We start from the raw sequence: 17,291 nt of genomic DNA, 5'->3' as shown, positions 1-17,291 counted from the left end.
GAACAAGGAAATCCCAGCAGTTCTGTGATGTTCTGAACGAAGAACATTCCTGACCATTAAAAAAATATTGAAGGAACACTGAGAAAAAAACGGGGATGCGATTAACTTTTTTTCCACGTAACTTTAACACCTTTTAGGTGTAAAAATATATCAACATTTTTAATGTTAATTTTACACATTTTTAAGGGTAAAATTAACATGAAAAAGGCTAACTTTAACCCCCAATACACTTAAAAAGCATAATGTTTACACCGATTTCGGATCAATACTGCAGGGTAAAATAAACATTTTTAGAATGTTATTTTAACTTTTTCGGATTTCTCTCACTCAGTGTAGTCAATCAAAATAATGAAATAAAATATTGAAAAATATGATCCATATTGAAACAAATATTGCAATAATTGTCTACACACTGGACAATTTACTTCAATTTTGGAACTTTTATGTCAATAAATCTTTTCAATGTGAAGGCAATCCTTGTCAATATTGGATATTGAAAAGAAATATTGCAATAAACTTTGTTTAGTCTATAGCCAGCTTAAGGGGTTACGTGAGCCAAAAAGATTGAACAATTAGCGCACCTATTGGAGGGAATTTCAACTTACAATGTTTTATAAAGACTTAGGCTTAGCACTTGATTGATTGATAGCTTTATTCATGTTTAAAATTAGTTAATGTGGGAAATACTGGAAACTCAAAGATTAAAGAGAGTTTCTCTCATTCTAAAATAAATTCAGGGCCCCTACGAGAGGAACTACCATGTCTTCTACTATCTGCTATCGGGTGCCACTGAGCAGGAGCGTGAAGCTCTTCATTTGCTCCCAGCTGACAAGTATAACTACTTGAATGCAAAGAATTTAATCTTGGAGAATTGCGATGAAAAGTATGAGTTTTCACGACTGAAGCAGAGCATGGAGATGGTAGGATTTTCAGCTGAGAAGCAGAGACGGCTGTTCAATGTACTGTCAGCTGTTCTGCTCCTTGGTAATGTTGAATTCTTCCCTAAAAAATCCACCTACCACCATGATGAAAGTGTTCAAGTGCGCAATTCTGATGTTGTGTCCATAATCTCGGAATTGCTAAGAGTGAAGCATGACACACTCTTGGCTGCATTGACATCGAAACGTGTTAAGGCGAGCGGTGAGACGCTCATTATGCAATACAAATTACCTGAAGCAATTGCAGCACGAGATGCACTGGCAAAATGTCTCTATGGCGCACTATTTGACTGGATTGTGCTCCAGGTGAATCATGCATTGCTGAATAAAGATCCCACGGGACCTCCGCACACAGGACACTCAATTGGGGTGCTGGACATCTTTGGGTTTGAGGACTTTGGGGCACAGAACTCCTTTGAGCAGCTCTGCATTAACTATGCCAATGAACACCTCCAGTATTATTTCAATCTCCATGTGTTCAAGTATGAGCAGAATGAATATAAGCGTGAAGGGATCAAGTGGCGAGATATTGAATTTATGGACAATTCAGGATGTTTGCATTTGTTTGAGTCCAAACCAACTGGACTTCTTTGCATCCTCGATGATCTCTGCAAGTGAGTTGAATTATAGAAAAATTATTTTAGAAGTTTTTCTTCATGATCTATGTTTTTTTTTCTTCTTTTATTTTAGCTTTCCGGGAGCCACAAATGAGGCTCTTCTGCAAAAATACAACACCGTCCATCGGGACAATCCCTTCTACGAAAAGCCACAGAAAAAGGAAAATGCATTTATCATCAAGCACTACGCTGGAAAAGTCAAATACCAGGTAAGAAAATTCCTTGGAAATCGATTTGATTAATAATATTTCAACGATCTCTAAATTACTAGGGGAATGTCGGCATGGTTCGCACAGAGTGAACCTTCAAACGATGCGAATTTTCTCTTTGTTTGCAAAGAGCTGACTTACCATTTCTGATCTCGTCTCATAAGCTTAATAATTATCTATCTTATGGCTAAGAAATGACGAACTAGGGTAAATGTCTTAATTCAAAACCATTTCCAGACGCTTTAACTTTGGCAGAAGATTCAACACATTAAGTTCATGTATTTTCTGAAGAGAATCACATAAATTTGCTCCTTGACTCTTCTAGAATGTTACTGTTTAGTGAAAATTCTTTAAATATAATTTGAAAACTTCTTAAATACAAGAAAAATACGCGAGCGTAAAATGCTTCTATTAGAAACATTAATCCAAATGGAGACAAGGGAAAGTTTCTAATTGGAGACAAACAGTGTAAGTGAAACCGCGAAGAAAGGCTTCCAAAACCTTGTTGAGTTGCTCCTGAGTGCAGGGTTTTGTTCTTATTCCTGGTCTTTTCTCCTTTCCCTTCTAAAGCAATAAGAAAATCTCTTCAAAAAATCATATTTCCGGGGTTTCCTATTGAAGCATTAGCAGACACTTCAGAAAACACCCTTTTTGTTCACGAAATAGCTAATTATTTCATTTGAAAACTTCACGTACCGTTAAGTATAAAGATTAGCACATAATTTAACTAAAGTTAGCCAGAAATATGACATAAATGTTAAACAAAACGAATAAAAAACAGTCACCTCATTGTGTTTTTCATTGGAAAACATGGTCGATCGATTAAAAATTCGATGGTGAAAAGTTACACTTTTAATTTTTCTGAGAAATTAACAAATTAAAATTTGTGAATATGAATGGATTTTCGCTTTTATTTGGAGCAAAATTAACTAAATAATAAAACTGTGGTATAAAAAATATATAAATATAATAATTTAGTACTGTATTTATCATGAAAACAATGACGTTTCCATTTGGAATAGCGAAAAATTTCCAATTGGAGCAGGTTTTGAATTAGCTTAATTTACCCTAGTTCTTTGCAAATAAAGAGAAAATTTGCCTTGTTTGAAAGTTCACTATGTGCGAACCATGCCAACATTCCTTTAATTAACTTTTTTTCCTCATAACTTTAACATTTTTTAGGTGTAAAATATATCAACATTTTTTAATGTTAATTTTACACATTTCTAAGGGTAAAATTAACATGAAAAAGGGTAACTTTAACCCCTAATACACCTAAAAAGGGTAATGTTTACACCGATTTTGGATCAATAGTGCAGGGTAAAATTAACATTTCCGGAATGTTATTTTTGACTTTTTCGGATTTCTCTCAGTGAAAGAGTACCCAAAAAAAAGAATCTTACACAAAATCGACTTATTCGACTTATATTCTGACAAGTCGAATTTTACTCTTATCAAATTTATTTAATAAAAATTAAATTTTCAAAAAAAATTGCAAAATATCCTATTTTAATTCAATCTTTATGAATTTGAACTTCTTGAAAAATTAATTAAAATTATTTATTAAGACTTCTAGAAAAAAAACACTTAGGAACTATTTTTTGAGGAAATTCTGTTCTTTTATTGATTTCTTCGATTTTAACGATTTTGCCAATGGGATACTAAAACGTGCATTTAGTGAGTAGGTTTTTTTTTGGAAGAAATTGCGTGTAAGCTTGATAATAGGTCCCAAAAAAATGTTCCTGGACCGAAATCGTTCTTAAAACTTTACTAGAAAAATCCATTTTTTAAGCCCTATTTTAATCTGATTTTGTTGAATAAACGGTTTGGATAGTTCATAAACTGTTTCAATAAGTTATTCAAAAAGGAGAAAAGTATTTATTTTTTAAGAAATACTTCCACACTAAATTCTTCAAGAAAATTTTTTATTGAAATTTTAGAAAGGGTAATTGGATAAGAATACTAATTAAAAGGAATGGGAGAACATCTCAGGCTTTGCGAAGTGTTCGAACTTGTAAATTTTAGATACTATACCTCAAAAGTATTTTCGCATCATTCACCGTTTATCGCTTCTTAACCGATTTGAACCGATTCATAAATCACAAAAACCGTTGCCGAAATAAGTGATATAATTGCATTTCGGATAACAATTAGTTATCGGTTATGAACCGGTTGATCGATTGGAATAGTTTCAGTTTTGTCAAGAATTCCAAGACCTTTCCAACGAGCCCAAACATGACCCCATTCGGTTGATAAATGCGTTCTCTTTAGTCTATTTCTAATAACGGTTTTGCAGGGTCAAAGGTAAAAATCTTTGACTCTGCAAAACCGTTATTAGGAATGATTTGACAGTGATTCAAAGGAAAGAAAACATGATTCCGGAGGGTTAGAGGAGGCGGGGGGGGGTCAAATAATGCCCAATGCACAATAAGTTTTGTTTTGTAAACGTGTTTTTGACAATTTCAGTAACAGTGAATGAAACCAAGATCTAGTTATCTTGCTCTTTCTCATAGGAAATTTTGAAAACATGTTTACAAATAAAAGTTATTCTGTGTTGGGCATAAGGGGCATATTAATAGTCCCAGGATCGAGTTATTGGGAGTTGTGAAAAAAATCGTGTTTGAAAGTCTAATTTAAACCCAATCTTAAAGACGATCAGGAAGACATTTCCTTCAAAAAAAAATTCCGAAAAATTGACGTAAAATTGAATGAAAATGCTTTTTAAGACCACGAACTACAAGACTGTCAGCAACACAAGCGACCTGTCACATTTTTTGTAAGACTATTTCCACATCAAAGTGTAAGTAAATATTTAAAAGAAAAAAAATCATTAACTATTCGAACATTAAATTCGTCAATTAGTTTAATTAATTTAGTTGCTTCGCCGAAGTTATACTCAAAGTGGACGAAATTTGGCACACTTACACTAGATTTTGTGCAATGTTTCTTTACAGAAGTTCACCATGTGTTCAATTTTATTCAAAATTGAAAGATTTTGAGCTTTTAGAAAGCTCATAAGCCTCATAAGATACAACAAAAATTATTTAAAACCAGTGAAGGCTCCCTGTCCCTTCCTCGTTACGCCCTAAAACATTAATATATTTTTAAATTCTCAAAATTACATAAAAAATTGGATCTTTTCGCTTGGATTTCAATATCTTCGTGAAAATTTGAAAAAATGAATAGTTACCACAAAGAGTTCGCTTTCTAAATTTGTTGTTTAGGGTAACTGTACGAAATTGCGACGTAGTTGTATGCAAACGGCAAAATCTTAAGTTTGAAATGTAATGTTTGTAATACAATTTGAATTTCTTTTAGTAATTCTTTTTAAGGAGTAATTGCTTGGAACCTTGCAGATATTTTATCGTCTTTCTTTTCTCTAAAATCATTCTTAAAACATTCTAAAATTAGTAAAAATATAGACATAGCTTTGTGTAATATTTCGGCCACCTTGATTCTCATAGTTCCTTGGCTTTCTGGAATTCTTCCAAAGTCTTTTTCACATCATCTCGTTCGTCGAAGTGACATTTTTTGTTTTTTTTTGCACGGTATAATCTCTAGTCTAGAGTATGCAAAGCTAAAAATTCATGGAAATTTGAGGAACAAAAGAAGTGGCCGAAATTACAAGCTGTCCGAAATTTGGTACAGTTACCCTAGGGCAAATTATTTTAAAAACTTGAATCAATTTTATTTTATTCCAGTACTGATTGTTTGGTTTTATAAGGGTAATAGAGGGTTAACTTATCTACATGTTGATTAAGTTAATTGAAAAGCTAATTTCACGCGATAACTTGTGTGTGGTTTCAGGTGGCGGAAATGCGTGAGAAGAACTTAGACTTAATGCGCCAAGACATCGTGAGTGTCCTGAAGAATTCCAGCATGGCTTTCGTGCGAGAACTCGTGGGAGCTGACCCTGTGGCAGTTTTCCGCTGGGCTATCCTGAGAGCCTTCTTCCGTGGGTACTTTGCATTCAGAACGGCCGGCATTAAGCATCGTCAAGAGAGAGCTGATCAGGCATTCAACAAAGTGACGGTGAAAACGCGATTTAGACCACACAACGATCTACTAATCAGGTGTGTATTGATTTATGTCTATTTTCACTTTTAATGCTGAGAGTTTGTGACAGAAAAGGTCTAGAGAGTATATTGGGGAAGAGAGAAAAAGAGAGAGAGAGAGAGCGAAAGATCGCGAGATGAGTGAAGAAAATGGTAATGGAAAGGGGGAAGAAGATGAAGAAGAAAAAAAAAGTTAATTAGATTGGAAAAAAGTAGCGCATATTTTTCTTATATTGACTCCGTTTTGATTGATAAATAGCCGTTAACATGCCATACACACTCACAAAGGAATAAAAAATTGTTAATAATCTTTTTTTTACTCCAACTACGCTGCTAACAGTCATCTTGTCACCGTATCCGCTGTGAATTTAACAATTAACAGAATTGCGTAAGTGAAGTTGATGTGAATGTCTTACTGTTGGCTACAGTGCACAGCAAAATTATGCATGCAAAAAAGCAAAGCACTTGAATAATTTTTGGTTAAGCTGAGATTGTTTTCGATTTGCTCCATGGCAAAGAGATATTTTTTTAAGGATTTAGAACAAATACATCTAAAGTTGTACTTGCGGAAAAAAAATTCTATTTTTTGAAACATGTTTTTATGATAAAATTTCGCAAATCCGGAAACAAAAAAAAAACTTTGTCGCAGTTGTTTTTTAAAATGGATTAAAAAATTGTAGGACGTGACAAAAATGTCCGAACAATGTCTATAAGTCCATCAAAGGGTAACTAAAGTACGCCTCCAATAGTGTCAACCACTCTTAAAAATTTAAAACACAATTGAAAATATTTAAAGTTCCAGAGAAAATGGCAAACTTTTGAATTGAATTACATTTGTTAAATAAGTTTTGTTTGAGTGAACTAGTAAATACAATCGCTAATAACTTGAAAAATTGCAAAAATATAGGAATAAAACGCTTTGACACTAATGGTATCGTACTGTATTATTTGTTCCCGTGGAAAAAGAACTTAAAAATCTATTTTTTAGCTATAAATTATCATTTTGTTTATTAAAAACCAGAACAATTATTATTGGTATATTTAATTTTAGTCAGTAAATAACACAAAATTCATCTCAAATTATTTGAAATTATTCTAGATTTGTCCAGATGGTTCATAATATCTGATTTTTCTTTGCTTAATTTTTTCATTTTTTAATCATTTCTTGCAATAATTAGAACATAAAGATTAAAAAAATTAATTCAATTATCAATTTTTATTTTCACTGATTAAATTTATTAAAATACTTACTGCCCAATCTTTCGAAGTCAACTGAAAGGAAGATTGCAAAATAAAGATAACATAACGTAAAATTACGGAAGTCTTGGAAACCCTGAAAGTCTTTTTTTCACTTTGTCATAATTTTTTGTGTTTACCTGGGTTTCAGTCAATACAATATTTATTTCTACTGATCCAAAAATTCGAGATAAGTATTGCTATGAATGCTTTGTCTATAAGAACATACACAAGAACACAAGTAACCATGATAAAGGGTAGGTCCCTGTATCAGGTCGGTGGTTAAAAAAAAGGAAAAATAGGCTAAAAGGAATAAATGGCTAATAGGGTAAATGTCTAAATTCAAAACCATTTCCAGACGCTTTAACTTTGACAGAAGATTCAACATATTAAATTCATATTTTTTCTGATGAGAATTACATAAATTTGCTCCTTGTATCTTTTAGAAAGTTACTGTTTAGTGAAAATTCTTTAGATATAATTTGAAAACTTCTTAAATACATGAAAAATACGCGAGCGTAAAATGCTTTTATTGGAAACATATTAATCCAAATGGAGACAAGGGAAAGTTTCTAATTGGAGACAAAGAGTGTAAGTGAAACCCCGACGAAAGGCTTCCAAAACCTTGTTGAGTTGCTCCTGAGTGCAGGATTTGTTCTTATTTCTGATCTTTTCTCCTTTCCCATCTAAAACAATAAGAAAATCTGTCCAAAAATATCATATTTCCGGGGTTTCCTATTGAAGCATTTGCAGGCACTTCAGAAAAACCTTTTTTGTTCACGAAATAGGTAATTATTTCATTTGAAAACTTCATGTACCGTTAACAATAAAGATTAGCACTTAATTTAACTAAAATTAGCCAGAAATATGACATAAATGTTAAACGAAACGAATAAACAACAGTCACCACTCACCACATTGTCTTTTTCATTGGAAAACATGGTCGATCGATGAAAAATTCGATGGTGAAAAGGTACACTTTTAATTTTTCTGAGAAATTAACAAATTAAAATTTGTGAATATGAATGGATTTTCGCTTTATTTGGAGCAAAATTAACTAAATAATGAAACTGTGGTATAAAAAATATATAAATATAATAATTTAGTACTGTATTTATCATGAAAACAATGACGTTTCCATTTGGAATAGCTAAAAATTTTCATTTGGAGCAGGTTTTGAATTAGCTTAATTTACCCTACCTCTAATACTTTAAGAACGAATTCAAACAGACCCCATTCCTATGAAAAGAATTGGTATTCAAGAGTTTAATTTTTTTTCTAAATAAGTTAAAAGGTTAAGAGTGGAGGATAATTTATAATTGTGTAAAAATTTCTCAAAATTTACAAACTAGAATAAAATGGTGTAATTTGGAATCTTTTCTGATTTGGAATTTTGAGATTTCTCCACTGTTTTATATGGTCAAAAGAAAAAATCGGAATCTTGTATAAGACCGATAAACCTAATATTTCTTTATAGTTTTTTTTATTTATCTATGCTCACCTTAAACAGTGAGAGATTCCCACAATTCTAAAATGTAAAATGATACAGAATTACTCCACTTTACTCTGATTGCTGTTGTATTTGTCGATTTAAAATGTGTTGTTTACAATTGGTTAATATTTTGGGTGATATTGCAATGCTTGAAACTTAAAATCATATAAATCTTAACGCTGAGTATCCCTAATTTTTATTTTAAAATTTTGCAAATTATGTATGCCCCTTTTTGATATATTTTTGTGACCTTTTTGGCTAATCCAAGAAACATCAGGGTATTTTAATACAAATTTGGCTATTTTCCCAATACTTTAATTTTTCAGAGATATTTCTGATCAAACCAAATGGATTATCATACAAACAATTGCACTTGAGTATATTTCCAAAATAAAATAGTCGGGTAATAAATTTCGAAATTATCATTAAGTCCTCTTAAGATATGATATCAAATCACTCCCACAATGACCCCAATTGAAGTGATAGAAGATTTGTCACTAACAATCCAGCACAGTGCGTGTGGATTTTATTGTCAAAGGGGAATCATGTGGCAGAGAAGTCGATAAAGTAATTTTGTATAGCACTGTAGCGTCTTGAGAGTTGAGGAAAGTGTGAACAAGAATGTCAATGAATGTCTTTTCTGCACTGTGTTGAGACTTATTAATTCCAATTGCACGATACTTTTATATTATAACTTATAAAGTGCGATTGCAAATATTACACGTTTCTTTTTTTCCTTCTATTTGACCATGGTTTTTCTTTTCTTTTTACAATACCAATTTTATTTATTTTTTTGCATATTTATGATTTGATTTTCATTTTATTTTGTTTATTCCTTCTCTCTCTCTGTTTTCCCTTGCCATGTAATCACGTTGGATGCACGAAAATACGAATTATACGAAAAATAAAAAACCTCAATGAATATTGAAATGATGATGGATTAAAAAACAAAACGACACAAAAACGTGCTCTCTATTAATGTTGAACTGATGATTGCGGAAATAAATGGATGGACAGCAAAAGAGTGAATAATACGAGTGACCTGGCATCGATGCATCATCAGCAGTCACCCATTCAGCAGTTCAATTATATGAACAAGAATCCGCGGCGATCGTGGTCCAGTATTGCCTTCCAAAATAAAAATTTTCCAGATGGAAAGCTGGGGTATGAAAATAGCCAAAACAGCAATAACAACAATAACAACTCTGATAGCGGTGGAAATAACAAAATATTTGCTAAAGGATTTTCAAAGTTTGAACGATCCAGTCAAGATGTAATGGCACGTGCTTCCCAAATTGTTCAGTAAGGCTTCTTTTTTGTTTTTTTTTCTTTTGTTTTATTTTAATTTTTTTTCACTGACGCATATTTTTTTCCTCTTTTTTATATTTTGTTATTTAATGGAGAAAATGAGTCTTATCCATTCACCCAATTGATTAATAATTTCTCAGCTACTTTGTACATTTTTTTTATTGCCTTTTGGATGCTATAACAAAAGATTTCTGTTGTTTCTCTTGTGTTACCCATATATTTTTTTTTTTGTAATGCTGTTGCTGCTTAAAGACATTTTACCAAAGCACGATGAAGAATGAAAAATAGATAGAGTATCTTATATTATATTTTTATTGTATAAAATACCATCTTGAATGTTGCGTGATTTTGATTATTGTGAATTAATGAGAGAAACAAATACTGCAGAAAAAATGTGCTTTCCTCCTATAAATCATGAAGGAAATTACAATGGAATTATAGAAACTAGCAGAAAAGACTCGCATCCATTTAATTCCATCAAAATTAACATGAATTGTTAGCTTTGTCTCCTATACGAACTGCACAGTTTTGTCTGTTCTCTGTATTTTTTTTTAATATTTAACAACAACAAAAAATCCCTCAAAATTTGCAGGAAGAATAAATCATTCCGCCCTCGAGAGCGTCCAAAGAAGGGACTGAAAAATCTCCAGACAGTAAAAACTCTAACAGCTGGACAGAATTTGTCCAATCAGACGTCCATTAAGACAAGAAAACAGCCACTAACGGTTTCAGCACAATTTCAAAATTCACTTACTGCCCTGATGGACACTTTAAATCAGGTGAAGTTAAATATTTGGAATTTGCCATGGGTCTCTCTCTTATTTCTAATGCATTGATTGTATTGCACTTTCACAGGCAAATCCCTTTTTTATCCGATGCATCAAGTCAAATCCATCTAAAATCCCAAACAAATTTGATGACAACACTGTGACGAGACAGGTAAGCAAGAATACCAATTTTCACTAAATGATTTTTTCATATTGGCTCCAACAGAGTTGAATAGTGTATAGATGAGAGTTAAAAACTTTGAATTCCTTACATATTGACGGTCTTACTGTGTTATCACACTTGCACATTAAAATTTTAATATGATTCACATTAATTGTCGCTGGTGAGAGTCCAAATGCGTAATTTGTGTGTTTGAATCATTTTATATTCAAAATTTGATCTATTTGTTGATGAAAAGGTAGACTTGGCCCGCAAAATTTGATATAAATTGATTTATAGCATTAATGCGAATAATTAATGCGATTTTCTCTTTAATTTTTTAATTTGAAAAATATTTATGCTTTAGGTAAATTTAAACTTATTTTTGCAGGTCAAATCCACTTCTTTATCAATAAATAGATAAAAAAAACCCAAATATTAAGTGACTCAAGATTTAAGATTAAGATTTGTCTATGGGTCGGTTATATTCCTTGCGGAACCGCTGCACCCAGGCCACTTATTTGGGCCCATTATGCACTCCCCATTCTCCTGTTCTATCTTAACCCCCAAGGCGAGTAAACCTGCTCCATATCACAGTGCTCTGTGTGCGTTCTGATACACACAGTACCGCTTTACATCACGGTAAACCAACCTTGGTTTGTGGATCTGGGCAGTGAATGAGTATTTGTATTCGACTGAACTCTGCATGTCGAAACTTATTTTCTATACCAACAACGACTCCTTCAATATGAAGGTATTGATACTTCATATTGAAGTAGTCCTTCAATATGAAGTAGATGAAGGAGTCGTTGATACCAACCTCTCTTTTTAGGCGGTTCATTGTCAATGTATTGGCATTACTTTTCCATTCATTCACTGGACGAATTCGAGACTATTACAGCAGCTGAAAAATCTGCAGCTGCCTAGTCTCGAACCCTCGACCTCACAGTCACAGAGCCACTGCTCTATCCACTGATCCACTGAGGCCCCTAAGTGACTCAAAAAAAGACACAAATAACATATTTGGACGCTCACAAGCGACAATTAATGTGAATCACATTAAAATTTTAACGTGCAAGTGTGATAACGCCGTTACTCCATCCTATTTTAATTCTAAATCGACTTAAAATTATATTACTCTTGTTTTTGAGATCCAGTCCAGTTCTATAACTGGTGAAAATTTGGTGATCACCGTCCGTTCTGGGGCGAGGTATTCAACTTTTTCAAGAGACAGTTATAGAGACAAGCAAAGGACATTGTGAATTTCGAATGGTTTTCCTGAAAACCTGTCAATCAATTCAATTTATTTAAAAACACGATATAAAAAGGGAGCAACCCTTTTACAATAGCGTAGCTAGAAAAAAGAAATAGATTAAAAAGAGAAAAATGAAATGAAAAATACAGGAAGATAAGGAAAATGAAATTCAATATTTAGAAAGTTTAATGATCAAGCCTAGACTGGAAATATTATTGAATTCCCTGGCAAGATACACGAATCTCACGGGGCAGAAAATTACAGAAGAATACTCCCCCCACAAAGAATGTGCGTTTATAAGTATCCTACGAATCTCTCGGAACTATAAATTCCCGAACGGAAACCTCATTTGGCAAAAAGGAAGGCAGATATTCAGGGTAATCACTTGAGACAATGCAAATAAACAAAGGCATGCATCTGAAGGAAATATGGTTAATGGGACCCAGAGCACGCATAAAACCTTATACGAGCTTCAGACCTAAGGTTTGGCTATATGGCTTAACTACTCTAATTTTTTATCAATTACGATTTTTTAGAAAAAATTGACTTAGGATTGGATTATTAAGGACAATTGACCTAGGTTTTGAAATGATTAGGTTCTCAAAAAGCAATAAAATTGCTCGCAATTTAAGATTTTGAGACATTCGGGAACTGGACTAAACCTCTAGTCTGAAGCCGGCCTTGTGCAATTATTATCATTATTATTATTATTAATCGGCAATTAAAAATATTTTTAATTGCCGAAATGCCAAAAATAGGATTTTTAAAAGTTCATGAATTCTCCCGGTCACATACCATCTCCCTGTCCCTTGGAATATTTTGGACGACAGAACCTTTTCTTGTAACCCATAATCAATTTGACCGAAGAAATGTAAGGTATAGGATTACCTTTTAACCCTTTAAGGACGATTGGGTCACCGGTGACCCAAAAATGAAATTTTTCCTACGGTCATCTAAGGTTATGTTTTGCTCTAAAAAGTCAGAAAGAGTGATTTTTTCTGATATCCAATTTTTTACCTTCTTTTCTTTAAAGGGTTAATTTCAGTAGCATTCAAACTAGTGGTACGAAACTTCCGTTATTTTAAGCTTCTAATCCTTTCCCAAAAATATCGTCTGTGTGACAGTTCAATTTTAAAAATTTTGTTGACAAATTGTTTACGTTTTGGAGGTTTTATTATATAAATATGAGGCGTTCAGAGCAAAAAAAAACTCTTTGTATGCATTTCCCTCATAAAATATCGTTTTTTTTGCTCAGAGCTCCTCATATATTCTAATTTACTTTGATCCTTTCTCACTGTGACTTTTATGGAACATATGGAACATTTTTCACTCTGGAGGTTGGTCACCAACGCTAAGACGGCGGTGGCGCTATTACTCAAATATTAAATTCTTTGAACTCTGTACCAATGAAATGTGCTTAATAATGTCGATTCAGTCAGGTCAGGATTCACTCCGCAAACGTCTCACCTAAACAAAATATAGTGAAATTTCAAACGAATTGATGTGTTCTGTGTATCATTTTGGTCCTGTTTACGCGAATATGAAAGAGTATAGGGGAGACTGGGGCAAAAAGTCACAAAACTGATATTTTATTTTTTTACAAGCTATTCGAGCGCTTCAAAAATTTCTAATTAGCGCAGTTTTATAGAAAATTTACCGCTATACAACTTTGTGAAAGTAATTTTCCTCTATTTTGTAAGAAAATACGTTTATCGAGCTAATTTCTAAAAGGTAATTTTGTGACTATTATCAAAAATCCTGGGGCAAATAGTACCAGACATTGGGTATTATCATATTTTGATTCGCTTCATTACAGGCTTCCGAAAATTTGCAAAAATACCTAGAGGACATATTTTCATAGAAAATTTATTCATCTACACTTTTGTAAAACACCATTTTCTCTGCGAGAAAAGTGAGAAAACGAGAAAAGCGTTTTTCAAGCTATTTTAGAAAAAAAAACACACAAGACTGCAAATCGTTTGACCAATGCAAAGAACAAACAACAAGCGGCGAGACATGATAATGACATTTCTTTTCGCCATGAGACATCAGAAATTGCTTCGCTTTTTTGTTACTTTTTACTCTATACCTTTTGTTACTTTTTACCCCAAGTGGCCATTTTTAATAAAAGGATTTCTGGAGAAAAGAACCTTTGTGAAATTCTAAAATAGATAGCGGACTCGTATTCAAAAAAATCCAAATTATTTAGAAAATATTCACCAGTGCATCAATTTTAGAAAATAAGTAGGTAATAACTGTTATCTTCTGCAAGGAAAATAATTCAAAAATTGGGCTAAAAATTTCGATATTTTTTATTTTCTAAATTCCTTGTTCGAATTCTAAGAAACTTACGACATTGAAGAAGGTCTATGGAGGCTATCTATAGAAAAAAATTTGAGCCGCTATCTTTTTTATCTTGGAAGATATTGAATTTTGAATTTTTCGATTTGTTCCTTTTTGCCCCAGTCTCCCTACTGTAACTTGAAGCATTACAAATTAAATTCTCCACACATGAAGAGTAATTTTATTTTAAAAAATCCCCTTTTCAATCAAATCGTCTTTACTATTGTAGTGGGATAATGCCAAGATTTTGTTAAAAAAAAAATAATTTTTTAGCGGAACATGCTCTCAATGTGTAGAGGCGTTAAAGGATTAAATATTAACGTCATTTGATATAATTTGATAACTATATATTAAAAAATACTACAAAGAGCTAAATATCATAATATATTTTGACCATTTGACCCTCAAAGTACCTTTGAATTTGAAAATAAATGAGCAATATTTTTAAGGCAGTTTTTCACTTTGTAAAATTATCTACAAAAACACCAAAATATTCAACTCTGTTTATAATTTTTCCTGTCCAATTTCAATGGTAATGAAAAACTTCCTCTGTTTTTTTTTTGCCTCTGACCTGTGTTGTGTATTATTTCCTCAGCTTCGCTACACGGGAATGCTGGAAACTGTGCGAATTCGTCGAGCGGGCTACAATGTACGCTTGACATATGAAGAGTTCATCCAGCTGTACAGAATTCTCCTTCCCAAAGGCCTCGTGAGTTCGCAGAAGGATGTGCGAGATTTCATGAATACGATGGATTTGAACAAGCAACACTACCAATTAGGTAAGTTTCTCTATTTTCTCCTCAAATAGGTAATAATTTAAGGGGATATTTTTATTGGGAATTTTCTTGGGTACTTGAAGGTGTTACAAAGATCTACATGCGTGAATCTCAGAAGATACGACTGGACATAAAGTTGCATACAAAGATACTCGGGAGTATAGTGAAGATTCAGAGGTGGTTTCGTAGTATTCTGCAGAGGCGCAAATTTGTTATTTTGCGTTCAGCCGTGGTTACTCTTCAGAGTTTCTGGAGGATGTGTATAGCCCAGAAGCAACTTCTGGGTTTGCGACAGGAGCGGGCAGCAGCCGTGATTCAGGCTACATGGCGCATGTACGTCACGAGGAAATGGTTCACGAAGCTGAAGAATGGCACAATTCTGCTGCAGTCGCACATTAGGGGCAAATTGGCTAGAGCTAAATTCAAGATAATGTACAAACAGGTAGGTCGATTAGAGTTGTTGTTGTTTGCCATTGCTCGAACTCTTTAGGATTTGGAGTAATTGTGTATTGCAATTGAATGTTAACTCTTTCCGGATCTTAATATATCCAGCGATAAAATTACACTTTTTTCAATCAAAGATACTCTAGCTGGGAATTAATCGGGATCCTGCAATAAAATTTCTAGATTTGAGGAAACACAGAAAAAAATATTTTGTAAACATATTCGTAAATGTTTGTGAATTCCTATAGGGTACTTACGAAATGCTCGTAAATCGTATAACTCAGACAAGTTCGTAAAAGTTTGTAATTTTTTCACAAACATTGTTCGTAACATGATCACTTGACGAGTATTTTTTGTACTTTTACAAACATTTGTTCGTCAATGTTCGTAAACAGACAAAAAATGTTCGTAAAATTTTGTCATTTGTTCATATTTGTTCATAAATTTTTGCCAGACAAACAAAAATTTACGACCAAATACGAACAAATGACAAAATTTTACGAACATTTTTAGTCTGTTTACGAACATATACGAACAAATGTTTGTAAAAGTACAAAAAATGCTCGTCAAGTGATCATGTTTCGAACGATGTTTGTGAAAAAATTACAAACTTTTACGAACTTGTCTGAGTTATACGATTTACGAGCATTTCGTAAGTACCCTATAGGAATTCACAAACATTTACGAACATTTTTACAATTTTTTTTCTGTGTACTTATCGTTTGCAATCATAGGGACCTGAATTGTAAAAGATTTTAGAGTACATTGGTCTCAATTTCGAAATCTAGAATTCGATTTTTGTTTAACCCTTTAACAACGAGACACTTTTTACGGACCGAAAATCAACAATAAAAATTAAAACGATAAACAAAATTTGTGAAACATTTTACATCTAACTTTGAAGAGTTCAACAGAGTCTGATTCGGTGCATTTTTTACCTCTACGTGCGATAGGGACAAAAATAGCCTCTCACTTTAAGTAATTTTTCTGACAATAACAATGAATAATAATTTTCATTCCAATGAAAAATATTACGTATGAGTAATGTAGTTTTTATTCCCAAAAGAGTTTTGCTTAAAAAAAATTGGAAGTATAAAAAATAATCAAAATCATTTTTCAATAAGAGAATTTGAAAATTCGCCATTTTTAAGCTTAAATATTTAGTATAATAGCAAATAGCTGGAGACTAGCAAACAATATTCTAGATTCGTTCAGCCTTCTGCTTTGCAATTATGTACAGACATAAGGAAAAAATAACTTTAGGTAGTCAGGAAAAATTTTTTTCTTTATGGGACACCGGTGTTCCAATAGTCCTTAAGGAGTTAAAGTCAACAAAATTATAATTACATAATTTGTTTTGAAAAATTATTTATTAAACAAACATTTGTTTTTTTTTAAATAAATTTCTCGATTTGATTTTTAATTTCAAATCTGTAGTAGTCAACATATATTTGTTCTTAGAGGGCGTGGCTTATTTTTTTATGTGTTTTTTTCTATTAACTTTGTTTTCTCTGTTCTTTATTATGAAATTAAAAATTTCATAATAACTTATAACTCTTTTAATCCTAATATAAGTTATTTGTGATATTCCTTTTTTGGTGATTGTAGGGGAAAGTGCTCATGCTTTACAACGCGGTTCAAAGGTTTACAATGACTAATTTTCTTTTATATTTTGCAATAAATGTTACTCA

At 32.5% G+C, this 17,291-nt stretch overlaps 1 protein-coding gene across 4 annotated transcripts in view; it reads left to right on the top strand.

Moving 5' to 3' along the window:
• The window catches only part of LOC129798455 (unconventional myosin-IXAa-like), a 66,242-nt gene that overhangs the window by 34,170 nt on the left and 14,781 nt on the right, over positions 1 to 17,291 (top strand). For 3 of the 4 annotated variants that reach the window (XM_055841613.1, XM_055841606.1, XM_055841621.1), the window contains exons 7-14: positions 738 to 1,552; positions 1,629 to 1,764; positions 5,572 to 5,837; positions 9,565 to 9,849; positions 10,448 to 10,634; positions 10,711 to 10,794; positions 14,976 to 15,159; positions 15,240 to 15,598. In XM_055841613.1, the coding sequence (XP_055697588.1) occupies positions 738 to 1,552; positions 1,629 to 1,764; positions 5,572 to 5,837; positions 9,565 to 9,849; positions 10,448 to 10,634; positions 10,711 to 10,794; positions 14,976 to 15,159; positions 15,240 to 15,598 (2,316 nt within the window). The remainder of the gene's footprint in view (positions 1 to 737; positions 1,553 to 1,628; positions 1,765 to 5,571; positions 5,838 to 9,564; positions 9,850 to 10,447; positions 10,635 to 10,710; positions 10,795 to 14,975; positions 15,160 to 15,239; positions 15,599 to 17,291) is intronic. The other variant, XM_055841629.1, reaches the window with a different exon arrangement.

This window comes from Phlebotomus papatasi, chromosome 1 (genome assembly GCF_024763615.1).
Source record: "Phlebotomus papatasi isolate M1 chromosome 1, Ppap_2.1, whole genome shotgun sequence".
Classification (NCBI taxonomy): Eukaryota; Metazoa; Arthropoda; class Insecta; order Diptera; family Psychodidae; genus Phlebotomus; species Phlebotomus papatasi.
This window is presented reverse-complemented; position numbering and strand designations above follow the sequence as displayed.